The sequence below is a fragment of the Pongo pygmaeus genome, chromosome 17, assembly GCF_028885625.2.
Source record: "Pongo pygmaeus isolate AG05252 chromosome 17, NHGRI_mPonPyg2-v2.0_pri, whole genome shotgun sequence".
Lineage (NCBI taxonomy): Eukaryota > Metazoa > Chordata > Mammalia > Primates > Hominidae > Pongo > Pongo pygmaeus.
This window is the reverse complement of record NC_072390.2, coordinates 23,380,633-23,394,607: the sequence shown is the minus strand read 5'-3', so window position 1 is coordinate 23,394,607 and position 13,975 is coordinate 23,380,633. Positions and strand designations below refer to the sequence as shown.

At 34.2% G+C, this 13,975-nt stretch overlaps 1 protein-coding gene across 5 annotated transcripts in view; it reads left to right on the top strand.

The window, feature by feature from the left end:
• PIEZO2 (piezo type mechanosensitive ion channel component 2) overlaps positions 1–13,975 on the top strand; it is a 480,117-nt gene that overhangs the window by 158,816 nt on the left and 307,326 nt on the right. For all 5 annotated transcript variants that reach the window (XM_063653383.1, XM_063653380.1, XM_054461214.2 and 2 more), the window contains exon 3: positions 12,237–12,362. In XM_063653383.1, coding sequence (XP_063509453.1) covers positions 12,237–12,362 — 126 coding nt within the window. The remainder of the gene's footprint in view (positions 1–12,236; positions 12,363–13,975) is intronic.

Below are 13,975 nucleotides of genomic sequence, written 5' to 3'. Positions count from 1 at the left end.
GGAGAAATAGGAACACTTTTACACCATTGGTGGGAGTGTAAATTAGTTCAACCATTGTGGAAGACAGTGTGGCGATTCCTCAAGGATCTAGAACTAGAAATACCATTTGACCCAGCAATCCCATTACTAGGTATATACCCCAAGGATTATAAATCATTCTGGTATAAAGATACAGGCACATGTAAGATGACTGCAGCACTATTCACAATAACAAAGAGTTGGAACAAACCCAAACGTCCATCAATGATAGACTGGATAAAGAAAATGTGGACATATACACCATGGAATACTATGCAGCCATAAAAAAGGATGAATTCATGTCCTTTGCAGGGGCATGGATGAAGCTGGAAACCATCATTCTCAGCAAACTAACGCAGGAACAGAAAACCAAGCACCACAAGTTCTCACTTGTAAGTAGGAGTTGAAGAATGAGGACACATGGACACAGGGAGAGGAACATCACACATCAGGGCCTGTCGGGGGTTGGGGGGCAAGGGGAGGGATGGCATTAGGAGAAATACCTAATGTAGGTGACAGGTTGATGGATGCAGCAAACCACCATGGCACATGTATGCCTATGTAACAAAACTGCACATTCTGCGCATGTACCTCAGAACTTAAAGTATAAGAAAAAAAAAATGTGTGTGTGTGTGTGTATATATACATATGTGTGTGTGTATATATATATATGTATGTGTGTGTGTTTGTGTGTGTGTGTATATATATATATATATATAAAACCTTCCAAAAACAAAAAGAAAGTACCAAGCATAGTTGATTTTACTGGTGCATTCTATAAAACAATTAATAAATAAACAATATCAATTCTTTACAGTCTCCTCAGAAAATAAGAGCAGAGGAAACACTTCTTAACTTCAGATTACCTTAATACCAAACCAGATAAATATACTACAAAAAATAAAATCTACACATTCTACAGATTAATATTTTCATGAACAGGCTTGCAAATATTTTTCACAAAATATTGTCAACTTTATCTAAAAAAGCATAGAAAGAATTATTCACCAAGATCAGGTGTAATTTATTTCAGGTATGCAAGGCAGCTTCAACACTTGAAATTCAATATATATTGTTTACTACATTAATAGTCTAAAGAAGAAAAATCATTATTAGAAAAAAAAGAAATAACGTAACTTCTATGTAGGGGTGTGTGTGTGTGTGTGTGTGTACACGTACATATTTAAATATAAAATTATATAATATACATATATTTAGCACATATCTTTGGCATTATGTAAATATGTAATATATTTATAAACATATGAATCTATAGATGTATAATAAAATTATCATGTATATATTTGACTTATAAGTAAACTTTCATATGAATATTTTAGTTTCAAGGGCTTGGGGCTTGTCTGATTAATACCCCAAAGCTGCATGAACAGGGGCAGACCAAGGCCCAGAATGTTCAGTATGTATCTACTCCTCTCCAGCTTTGAGTGGAGAGAGTTGAAGCAATTTACTGTTCTGTTCACAGAGTAACTTTATTACAGGATTAACCAAAGAGCTTGTCTTATTTTATTTACTTACTCTTATTTGTTCACACCCAGTTCTTACTCCTATTTCCTGTCTCCCCATATGAAATTAATCAAATATGTCTGATACACATTTAAAATATACATAAACATATTTGTAAGATACATGTTATTATATCCTTAATTTACCTAAATGATTTTGTGCTATGTCTCCTTTTGTTTCTTACCGTTTTAACATAATATTTTTCAAGAACCAGCTGTGTTGTTTGATGTTCTGCCTTAATGCATCTAACTGTTAAAAATATTTCAAGATACACGTTCACCACATTTTTACATATTCATCTCTTCAGAAGTGGAAAATTAGTATATCTCCAATTCCCTGCTCCTACACACAATAATGTGGTAAATGTCATTATTCGTCTCCATGTAGTCCTGCTGTAAAAATTTATCTGGAGTTTATAATTAGGAATGTGATTACTGGGTCAGAGAATTAGGCATACTTAAGTAATGGCTTCCAGAAAGGCTGTATCAATTTCACTCTACTACCAATATGTTGTTTCTCTTTACGAAAACTCCCTATTATGATTTTTTCTAATTTTTTCTAATCTGTGGGGTGTAAAATGTCATTCATTAGTGATTTAGTTATAATTTATCTACAATAGCTTTAGCTTCCCTGTATAAACATATTTCCCCCTAGATTTTCCCTTGTAAGCTGCTGACTTAGATGTTTTACACATATTTCTGTGGGTTGACCTGTCTTCTTCTTGTTGACACACAGAAGTTCCTTATCTATTCTAAATATTAATTTCATATACATTTTAGATGCCCCAATTATTCATCTGTCTGCAAATATTATTTATGTTGGCATTTGTTGAATCTCCAGTTTCCGTGCAGTCAAATCCATCTCTCCTCTTTTTTTTGTCGTAGAGCTTATGTTTTTGCGTATTGCTTTAGAACACACTCCTCACTCCAAAGTCACAGTTACTATTTCATATTCATCTGTTAACTCTAGAATTTAATCTTTCAGACTTAGGTCTTTATTGATCTGGAGACCACTTTTGTGGCAGGGATCCAGTATTATTTTTTTTCTATATATATTGATCTAGTTTGTCTTCTAGATAGCCTATTGTTTTCTTTTTAAAACTGATTTATTGAGGTATGATTCTCATAGAAAAATCTGTACAATTAATGTATACATTTCAAAGAGTTTTGATGATAGACACCCATGAAATCATTGCTGCCATCAAAGCCATAAACATATCTGCCACCCTGCAAAGTCTCCTCTCTTTTCCTTTATTATTATTAGTGTTTTTGTTGTTTGTAAGATCTCTTAACATAAGATCTTCCCTTGTAGCAATTTTAAGTGTACAATACAGTATTGTTATCTATAATCACTATGCTGTATAGTAGATCTTCAGAACTTCTTTATCTTGCATAACTGAAACTTTGTACCTTTTAACAATCGCCTCCCATTTCCCTGCTCTCCACCCCTAGCCCCTTATAACCACCATTCTACTCTCTGCTTCTACAAGTTAGGCTATTTTAGATTCCGCATACACATGAGATCATGTAGTATTTGTTTGTGTCTAGCTTATTTCACTTAACGTAATGCCCTCCATGTCTAGTCATATTGTTGCAAATGGCACGATTTCCTTCTTTGTTAAGGATGAATAATATTCTATGTATGTATATACCACAATTTCCTTATCCAATCTTCCTTCAGTGGACATTTAGGATGTTTCCATATCTTGATTATTTTGCATAATGCTGTAGTAAACACGGGTGTGCAGGTAGGTTTTTGAGATCCTGATTTCAGTTATTTTGAATGTATACCCAGAAGTGGGATTATTTAGCAGTTCTATTTTTAATTTTTGAGAACCTCCATACTATTTTTCATAATGGAACTACCAAGTTACATTTTCACCAACAGTATATAAGAGTTCTCTTTTCTCCATGTCTCCCTCCCCAACACTTGTTATCTTTTGTTTTTCAAAAATAGTCATCTTAACAGGTGTGAGGCTTTCTTAATACATTTGTGCTGCTAAACGAAATATCACAGACTGGATAATTTATAAAGAATAGAAATTTATTACTCATAGTTCTAGAGGGTGGGAAGTCCAAAATCAGCATGCCTCCAGCTTTGGTGTCTGGTGAGACCCTGGTCTTTCTGCTTCCAAAATGGCACTGTGTTGCTTCATCCTCCAGAGGGGATGGACACTGTGTCCTCACATGGCAAAATGGCTGAACGGGAATGAATACATTTTCTTAACACTTATAGAGAGACCCTAATCTTATACCTGAGAGCTCAACCCTCATGTCTTGATCACATCCTAAAGGTTCCACCTCTTAATACTATCACTTGGGTAATTAAGTTTCAACATATGAATTTTGGGGGTCACATTCAGACCACAGCAGAGGTGGTATCTCAACTTGTGGTTTTGTTTTGCATTTCCTTCATAATTAGTGATGTCGACCAGTTCTTTGTATATCTGCTAGTTCTTTGTATGTATTCTTTGGATAAACATCTATTCAGGTCCTTTGCCTATTTGTTAATGTGGTTATTTGTTTTTTCATTATTCAGTTGTTCTTTATATATTTTGTATATTAACCTCTTATCAGATATATGGTTTACAAATATTGTCTCCAATTCCATATATTACTTTTTCATTTTAGGGATTGTTTCTTTTGCTGTGCAGAAGTTGTTAAATTTCATGTAATTACACTTATTTTTGCTTCTGTTGCCTGTGCTTTTGGTGTTATAACTAATAAGTCATTGCCAAAACCAATGTCAAGGAATCTTTTCCCTATGTTTTCTCCTGGATATTTTGTAATTTCATATTTTTAATACATTTTGAGTTGATTTTTGTATATGGTGTAAGATAAGGGACCAATTTTATTCTTTCGTACATGGTAATCCAATTTTCCCAATACTATTTATTGAAGAGACTATCCTTTCCCCACTGAGTATTCTTAAGAGCCCTTGTCAAAAATTAGGTGGCCATACATTTGTGGGTTAACTTCTCAGGTCTCTCCTCTATTCCATTTTTCTGTGTGTCTGTTTTTATGTAAGTATCATACTGTTTTAATTACTATAGCTTTGTAGTATAATTTGAAATCAGAAAGTGTGATGCTTCCAGCTATGTTCTTATCCTCAAGATTGCTTTAGCTATTTGGGGGTCTTTTGTGGTTCCATACATATGTTAAGATAATTTTTTCTATTTCTATGAAAAATGTCATTGGAATTTTGATAGATATTGCATTGAATCTGTAGATCCCTTTTGGCAGTATAGGCATCTTAAATACATTAATTATTCCAGTCCATGAACATGGGATATATTTTTCATTTATTTGTATTTGTTTTAATTTCTTTCAACAATGTTTTATACTAGTCAATGTACAGACCTTTCACCTCCTTGGTAAATTTACACCTAAGTATTTGTTCTTTTTGATGCTATTGTAAGTCGTTTTGTTTATTTTTTTCTGAAAAAGTTATTGTCAGTGTATAAATGTATAGAAACACAGTTAATTTTTATACATTGATTTCATTAACTGCTATTTTACTGAGTTTATTAGTTCTAATAGTTTTTTTGGTAGATTTTTAGGTTTTTCAAAACATAATATTATATTATCTAAAAACAGGAACAATTTAATATCTTCCTTTTCAACTTAGATGTTTTTTTTTCTTTCTCTTCCATAACTGTTCTGGTTAGTACTTCCCATACTATGTCAAATAGAAGTAGCAAGAGTGTGTTACTGTTCCTGATGTTAGTGGAAAAATTTTCAACTTTTCACCTTTGAGTATGATGTTAACTGTGGTATTATAATATCTGGTTTTCACTGTGTTATGGTACATTCCTTCTATATCTAATATGTTGAAAGTTTTCATTATGAAAAGATGTTGAATTTTGCTAAATGCTTTTCTTTGCATCTGTTGAGATTTTTATCACTCGTTCTGTTAATGTGGTGTATAACATTTATAGATTTGTGTATGTTGAATCATCCTTACAATCCAGAGATAAATTCCTCTTGATTATGGTATATTATCCTTTTAATGTGTCATTGAATTCAGTTTGCTAGTATATTGTTGAGGACTGTTACCCCTATGTTCATCAGGGATATTGGCCTGTAATTTTCTTTTCTAGTAGAATTCTTTTCTGTCATTGATATCAAGGCAATGCTGGACTCATAGAATGAATTTGGAAGTGTTTCCTCCCCTTTAACTTTTTGGAGGAGTTTGGAAAGGATTGCTGTTAGTCCGTCTTTAAATATTTGGTAGAGTTCAACAGTGAAGCTATGTATTCCTAAGTTTTCTTTTGTGTGAGTTTTTGACTCAAAGTGTGTTTTGTCTGATATAAGAATACCCAATCCTGTTGTCTTTTCATTGCAGAAATATCTTTTTCCATCCCATTTTCAGCCTATGTGTGTCCATAAAGTGTGTTCCTTGTAGGCAGTGTATAGCTGGATTTTTTTTATCCATTCAGCTACCCTGTATATTTTAATGGGAGCAGTTAATCCATTTATATTTAAAGTAAATATTGATAGGTAAGGACCTATTATTGACATTTTGTTAATTATTTACTGACTGTTCTGTAATTTCTTTGCTCCCTTCTTTCTCTCTTCCTGTCTTATTTTGTGATTGATGATTTTTGTTGTGGTATGCTTTGATTCCTTTATATCTTTTGTGTATCTACTACAGGTTTGTCTTTTGTAATTATCATGAGTCTTATATAAAAAAAACCATGAAAGACCCCAAAATAGCTAAAACAATCTTTTTCAGGAAGAACAAAGCTGGAAGCATCACACTTCCTGATTTCAAATTGTATTACGAAGCTATAGTAATTAAAACACCATGCTACTGGCATAAAAAACAGACAAATAGAACAATGGAATAGAATAGAGACCTGAGAAATTAACCCATACATGTATGGTCAGCTAATTTTTGACAAGGGCTCCAAGAATACACAATGGGGAAAGGGAAGTCTCTTCAATAAATGGTATTGGGAATATTGGATCACACAAAACAATCTGTTTTAAGTTAATAACAACTTGATTTCAATCACATACAAAAATTACCTGTTCACTCCCATGTGCTTTTTCTTATTAGAGTCACAATTTACATCTTTTCTATTTATATCTATTAGCAAATTAACTATAGTTATTTTTAATACTTTCGTATTTTAACTTTTATATTAGAGTTCAATATGATTTACATATCACCATTACAGTATTCTGATTTTGAAAATGAACTTATCTCTACCAGTGAGTTTTATACCTTCATATATTTTCATGTTGTTGATTAGTGTCTTTCAATTTCATTTTGAAGAAAGCCCTTTTGCATTTCTTATAAGGCATTTCTAGTGCTTATAAGTTTCCCAGCTTTTACCTTTCTGGGAAAGTCTTTGTTCTTCATTTCTGGAGAACAGCTTTGACAGGTTTAGTATTCTTGGTTAGCACATTTTTTTCTTCAGCACTTTGAATATATCATCCCACTCTCTCCTGGTCTGTAAGAGTTCTGATGAGAAATCTACTGATAGCCTTTTGAAGGTACCCTTGTATGTAACAAGTTGCTTTTCTCTTGCTGCTTTCAAAATTCTTTGTTTTAGACTTTTGACAATTTGATCATAATGCTTTTCTGTGAAGAGCTCTTTTTACTCAAACTCTTTAGAATCCTTTGGGCTTCCTAGATCTGTATGTTTGTTTCACTCTACAGGGTTGGAAAGTTTTCTGTCGTTATATCATTAAGTAAGCTTTCTTCCCCTTCATTTTTCTCTACTTCTTCTTAAACACCAGTGCTTATATGGGTTCACTTGATAGTGTCCTGTAAGTCCCATAGGCTTTTAAAAACCGTTTTTTATTATTTTTTGTGTGGTTGTTCCTCTACTGGATAATTTCAAATAATCTGTCTTTGAGTTCATTGATGTTATCCTGCTTGATCAAGTCTGCTGTTGAAACTCTCCATTAAATTTTTCAGTTAAGTCATTGTATTCTTTAGCTCCATAATTTTTGTTTGGTTCTTTCTTTTGGTTTCCTATGGTTGAATGTCTCATTTTATTAATATATTTTTAAAAATTTAATTTAGTAGTTTATCTATATTCCCTTGTAGCTCACTGAGCTTTAAGATGGCTATTTTGAATTCTTTGTCAGCTAATTTGTAAGTCTTAATTTCTTTGGGGTCAGCCACTAGAGCTGTATTTTGTTCCTTTGGTGATGTCATATTTTCTTGAATCTTCATGTTCTTGAATTTTTGAATTTTTTTGATTCTTCATTTTCTTGAATTTTTAAAAAGATGTCTTAAAATTTGAAGAAGTAGTCACCTTCTCCAGTATTTACTGACTGGCTTTGGGCCAGAAGGATCTTCACCAGTGAACCGGGTTAGAGATTCTGGGAGTCTCTCAGAACTTTTCTATGGATGCACCTGCTCCATTCTTCTTATTCCTTATTAAGAAAGAAATCTTAGGATTTTGTGCCTTCTCTCTATCCAACAAAACCAGGCCTGGTACTGACAGCATTCAATTTATATTCCCTAAGGCAATGCCCTGAAGTATTGAACGTTGTATACCTTCTCCCTCACCAGTAGAGTCAAGCCAGATGCTAATATTTGTACATGTTGAGATCCATGTGCTATCTGAAGGAGTGTGTGCAGGCCATGCACAGGGATGTACAGGGTGCTTTCCATAGGAAAGGGTGGTACAGGGTGCTGGGGAAGTTCATCAGTTGGTTGTGGGGGTCCTCAGGCAAGTCATCCTGTGGGGTTCAGTGGTGGGTCTCTTGGTGGAGTCTATGAGCTGATTAGTAGAGACTGTGACTGGCTGTAGAGAATTGCACACCAGTTGTTGTGCACTGTCTTCTCCCTGCTCCTAGGCTTATTCCTTCAGTGCTCTGGGTGAAGTGAGACAGAAAGGACCTCCCAGCTAGCTAACATTTCACAAGACTGCAAAAATTAGGCACACACATCACTCACTTTCCCTAGTAGTAGAAATTGCAGGCCAATCAGGCCTCTGTTGATACCAAGTTGTGCCACCTTGAGGGAGGGGTGACATGGGTAAAGTGAAACTACTTATCCTCTTTAGTATTTTTACTCTTGGTTTTTTGTTCCACAGTAGGGCTGGAAACTCAGCCAGACTCTGGGGCTCCCACAAAAATATTCCTGTCCATAGGTGGTTGCCAATATTGGTGTTTCTGTGGAAATGAGAGCCAAAACCTCCTATTCTGCCATCTTGCTGATACCATTTCTGTCCTTTTTCCTCTCAATTTGTAGAGTTGGCTTTGACATTTATCAAGTTAATATAAACTGGTACGTTTCTGAGCAATATATGGTATTCCAATTGACTTCTTTTCCTCTCTCTAAGGAATATAAGTTTCTGTTTGTTTAAACTTACGGTTTTGGCCAGGCACGGTGGCTCATTCCTGTAATCCCAGCACTTTGGAAGGCCGAGGCAGGCAGATCACTTGAGGTCAGGAGTTTGAGACCAAACTGGCTAACATGGCAAAACCCCATCTCTACTAAAAATACAAAAATTAGTCAAGTTTGGTGGTGCACGCCTGTAATGCCAGCTACTCGGAAGGCTGAGGCACAAGAATTGCTTGAACCTGGGAGGTGGAAGTTGCAGTAAGCCAACATCACGCCACTTCACTCCAGCCTGGGTGACAGAGTGAGACCCTGTCTCAAAAAAATAAATAAATAAACATATGGTTTTATAGCATATTTTAATATCTGCTGTGATACACCAACCTCACCCACTTTTGATCGTATTCTTCAAAATTTCAAAATTGACGTGGCAATTCAGAGTCTTATTTTTCCAAATGTATTTTTAAAATGTTTGTTGAAATCTTCAAAGCATTCTTTTCTTACATATTTTGAAATATACTTGTCAAAGGTGTAAAAGTTTCTACTGGCATTTTATTTTAAACTGTACTGAATTTTGGAAATTGACATTTTTATCATATTGAGTCACCTCATTCATGAATGTAACAGATCTCTTCACTTATTTATACCTATTATTTGTTTTTCTATTTTTTTTTACAGTTTTGTCAATAACGGTCTTAAGCATTCTTTTTTAGGTTAATTCTTAAATACTTTTATCACCTTGTGACTATGTGAGTCAATACTCCTTAATAAACTCCCTTTGATATGTGCATCTATCTTATTAGTCCTGTCCCTCTAGAGAAACTGAATACACCTAGTAATGGATATTTACAAACAAATAAGCAAAAAGCTGCTGCAAAATTTTGCATAATAGAACTCTTGAAAGCTTTCTCTTTGAAATCAAGAACAAGACAAATATGCCTACTGACGCAGTTTGGATGTTTGACGTCTCATCAGGTCTCATGTTGAAATTTGATCCCCAATGCTAGAGGTGGGGCCTGATGGGAGGTATTTGGATTGTGGGCTTGGAGTAAGGAAGTCTGAGTCTCAAACCATCAAAAGTAGGGAAGCTGACAGTGCAGCCTTCAGTCTGTGGCTGAAGGCCCAAGTGCCCCTGGCAAACCACTGGTATGGGTCCAGGAGTCCAAAAGCTGCAGAACTTGGAGACTAATGTTCAAGGGCAGGAAGCATCCAGCATGGGAGAAAGATGGAGGCCAGAAGACTTAGCCAGTCTAGTCCTTCCACGTTCCTCTGCCTGCTTTTATCCTAGCCGTGTTGGCAGCTGATTAAATGGTGCCCACCCAGATTGACGTTGGTCTGCCTCTCCCAGTCACTGACTCAAATGTTAATCTCCTTTGGTAACACTCTCACAGACACGCTCAGGCACAATATTTTGAATCCTTCAATCCAATCAAGTTGACACTCAGTATTAACCATCACACTAGGTTAAAGAGATTCTCTTCTATTCTTAGTCAGCCATGAGTATTATCATGCCTGGATGGTGAATTTTCTTCAGAGCGTTTTTCTTCACTTAGGTAGAAGATCAAATGCTATTTCTCTTTTAATTTGCTAATACGGTGAATTACATTAATTGATTTCTTAAGTTAAAACAATCTTGCATTTTTGGGATTAAACCCAACTTAGATATAATATATTATCTTTTTCATATATTAATGGATCTATTTTGCTAATATTTTATGGATTTCATATCTATTATGTGTTACATAAGATGCCATTATTTTATATGTCACTATGAAAGAACAAAAAAACTGTCAATGAAACTATGACATAACACTTTAAAAAAACTATCAGTCAAGGTCCAAAAAGTGTAGCAGTATTCACAGGTGTTTTATTAATATATAATATATACACATATATATATGATTAATGTTTCTCTATGATTTATTACAAGGAATTGGCTTACACAATTGATATATAAGCTGGCTAAGGAAGTTCACAGTCAGTAGTGCAGGCTGTCAGGAAGAGAACATCATGAGCACAGGGTAAAGTTACTCTCCACAAGTGACAGTTTCTTCTCTCTCACTTACACACACACCTCTGACTAGTTTTCAGGCCTTCCAGTGGATTGAATCATGCCTTCCCAGGTTATGGAGGATACTCTCCCTTAGTTAACCTCTTTGATTATGGACTTTCATGACATCTGTAAACTCACAGCAGTGCCTAGATTTATTTGTATTTGATTAAATAACTGTGATTTACAGCCTAGCCAAATTGACACATTGACAAAACCTTTACAATTTTTTTGCTAATAAAATTGCATCTTATTTATTTTTGATTATTGTTAATGAAGAGGTATGTTCATTTTTGTAAGACGATTTTGTATCTGAATCATTTTCTAAATTCTTATATTCTGATAGTTGGTCATAGATTTAATTTGGCATTCTCTATTGATGATGATATATAATCTGAAAATAATTCCATTTGATCATATTATCTGCAAATAATTCTAGTTAACAGTCTTCATTGTATCTCTTATCTTATGGCATTGACCAGTACATCCAGTGATATGTTAATTAGTGGCGTTCATATCAAGTGGCCTTGATCATTCTCTGATACTGGTGGGACTATGTCTAAAATTCCACTATAAACAGGATGTTTGCTTTATTATAAATCCTTTAAGGATGTTTCCTTTCATTCCTATTATTTTTATGTTTTTAAAAATTATAACTAGGTTTTGAACTTCATGAAACATTTCTTTGGTGCCAATTGAGAAAACCATGATAGCAACCCACTAGTGTGTGAATTATACTTATTGATTTGTTGATGTTAACTACACTTTTAGGGTTTTTCTGCAATAAACCTTAGCCTATGTATTATATTTTTTCTATGCTATTTCAGTTGGTTAACACATTTTAAAAAAATAATTCATATCTATATTATGAGTAACATGGGGTTATAATTTTCTTTTCTTTTCTAACCTTATTTGATTTTGAAATTAAAGTTATTGTAACTTCATAAAATGTTTTAGATAACTTTTCTTCCTTTTCTACTTCCTAGAATTATTTTTCTAAGACAGGAGTTATCTGTCCCTTCAAAGTTGGCAGCACTTCCTTATAAAATTTTTTGGGCCAGGACCTTTTTGTAGTTCCACTGTAATGTGTCATATGATAGATAGGAAATTATCTTTCTTTTACAGTGAATTTTTAGTAAATATAAACCCAAATATTTGATGTTACAAAGGGAATAAGATACCATTTAGCTATAGACTAATAATGAAGATGATAATTATTACATTCCATATACTTTTGAGTTGGTCTATCTAATAGGTTATACAGAAATATGTACAAGAGATGGCACCAGTGTGTTTCATCTTAAGCTTTCTCACAATCTCTGCACTTTTTATTCCTTAGGACATACAGGACGGTTATTAAAGTCTCTGTGCTTCATCAGTCTTTCCTTCCTGTTGCTGCACATCATTTTTCACATCACGTTGGTGAGCCTTGAAGCTCAACATCGTATTGCACCTGGCTACAACTGTGAGTATTATGGTGTTTTCTTTTATTGTGTTATATACGTGCATAATAAAGCTGTGTGTCATCACAAACATAGAAATCTATGCAATAATGAAATTATAAAATTCATGGAAATTTTTGGTCTTTGGCAATGCAGTGTAAATATATATAAAGAAGCTTTGCCATGGAAAATTGGATCATGAGATTAAGTTTATTAATGACTCTTCAACATGTATTGGAGATCACCTCCTATCTGCATGTAAGACATTTTCATTGAGCTTAACCTAAAATTCAAGAGTTGCAGACAGCCCTTGGAGCTTTCATTACAGGGAGTAAAAAAAAAAAAAAAAAAGTACAATTTCTAACGTGATGAATAGAATATAAAAGTTGAATAATATTATATGAAATTACATGACAATGACATTAATCCTATTATAAAGTACAATGTTAAGATTTCTCATGTTTTTATGGGAAAAATGTAATGACACATATAGTTTCTTTTTCGAATTGGAAGGGTTTTTTTATTAGTATTTATAGGGAAACAGTATCTCTTAAGCCCCTTATGTTTTGAAGTTATGATCTGAAAGAGTCAGTATACATGTTTTATCTAGACAGTATTATCATTTGAAAATTTACCTGTCATTGAATAAATCATGCTTCAGTTTTTGTAGGATGTGTGATTGTTACTTGAAAAAACAGAAGCAGTCAAGTAGGTGAAAGCAATTCATATGTTTTCCGTTAAACTAAAGAAACCCTGAGATATTTGAAATAGACTGTAATAACAGTTTTAGCTTGTCAGTTTTTCTTTGAAGAACCCATTTGTGGGTTTGAAATTTCCTGACCTTTCACAAGCACGAGTGCAAGCAAACTTGCTCTTCCCTGTAAAGTAAAAAGGAAATCAAAATTCTTCATGGATCACAGTATTAATTTAAATACAGTGAATAATCCTTTAGTAAAATGTATATACATAAACTATCTATTATCCCTCACTGCATAACTGTTAGATAGAGAGCCAAAGTTAGTGTTCATTCCAGCCATTTTATTGATTTCAGAGTTCCCTTGATAACAATGCCTATCAAGATGAATTTTTAAGATCTATTTTTAAGGTATGTTGTTTTTTAAAAATTGAAATATAATTCACACACCATAAAATTCACCCATTTAAAATATACAGTTCAGCAGTTTTTTTGTTTGTTTGTTTGTTTTTGTTTTTTTTTTGAGACGGAGTCTCACTCTGTCACCCAGGCTGGAGTGCAGTGGCACAATCTCAGCTCACTGCAAGCTCTGCCTCCCGGGTTCACGCCATTCTCCTGCCTCAGCCTCCTGAGTAGCTGGGACTACAGGTGCCTGTCACCATGCCCAGCTATTTATTTTGTTTTATTTTTTGTATTTTTTAGTAGAGACAGGGTTTCACCATGTTAGCCAGGATGGTCTCGATCTCCTGACCTCGTGATCCGCCCACCTCAGCCTCTCAAAGTGCTGGGATTACAGGCGTGAGCCACCACACCTGGCCACAGTTCAGCAGTTTTTAGTATATTCAAAGGCTGTGCAGCTATCACCACTGTCTAATTCCAAAACACTATCATCACCCCCAAAGGAAACTCCAGGCCCATGAATAGTTATTTCTCATTCCCTTC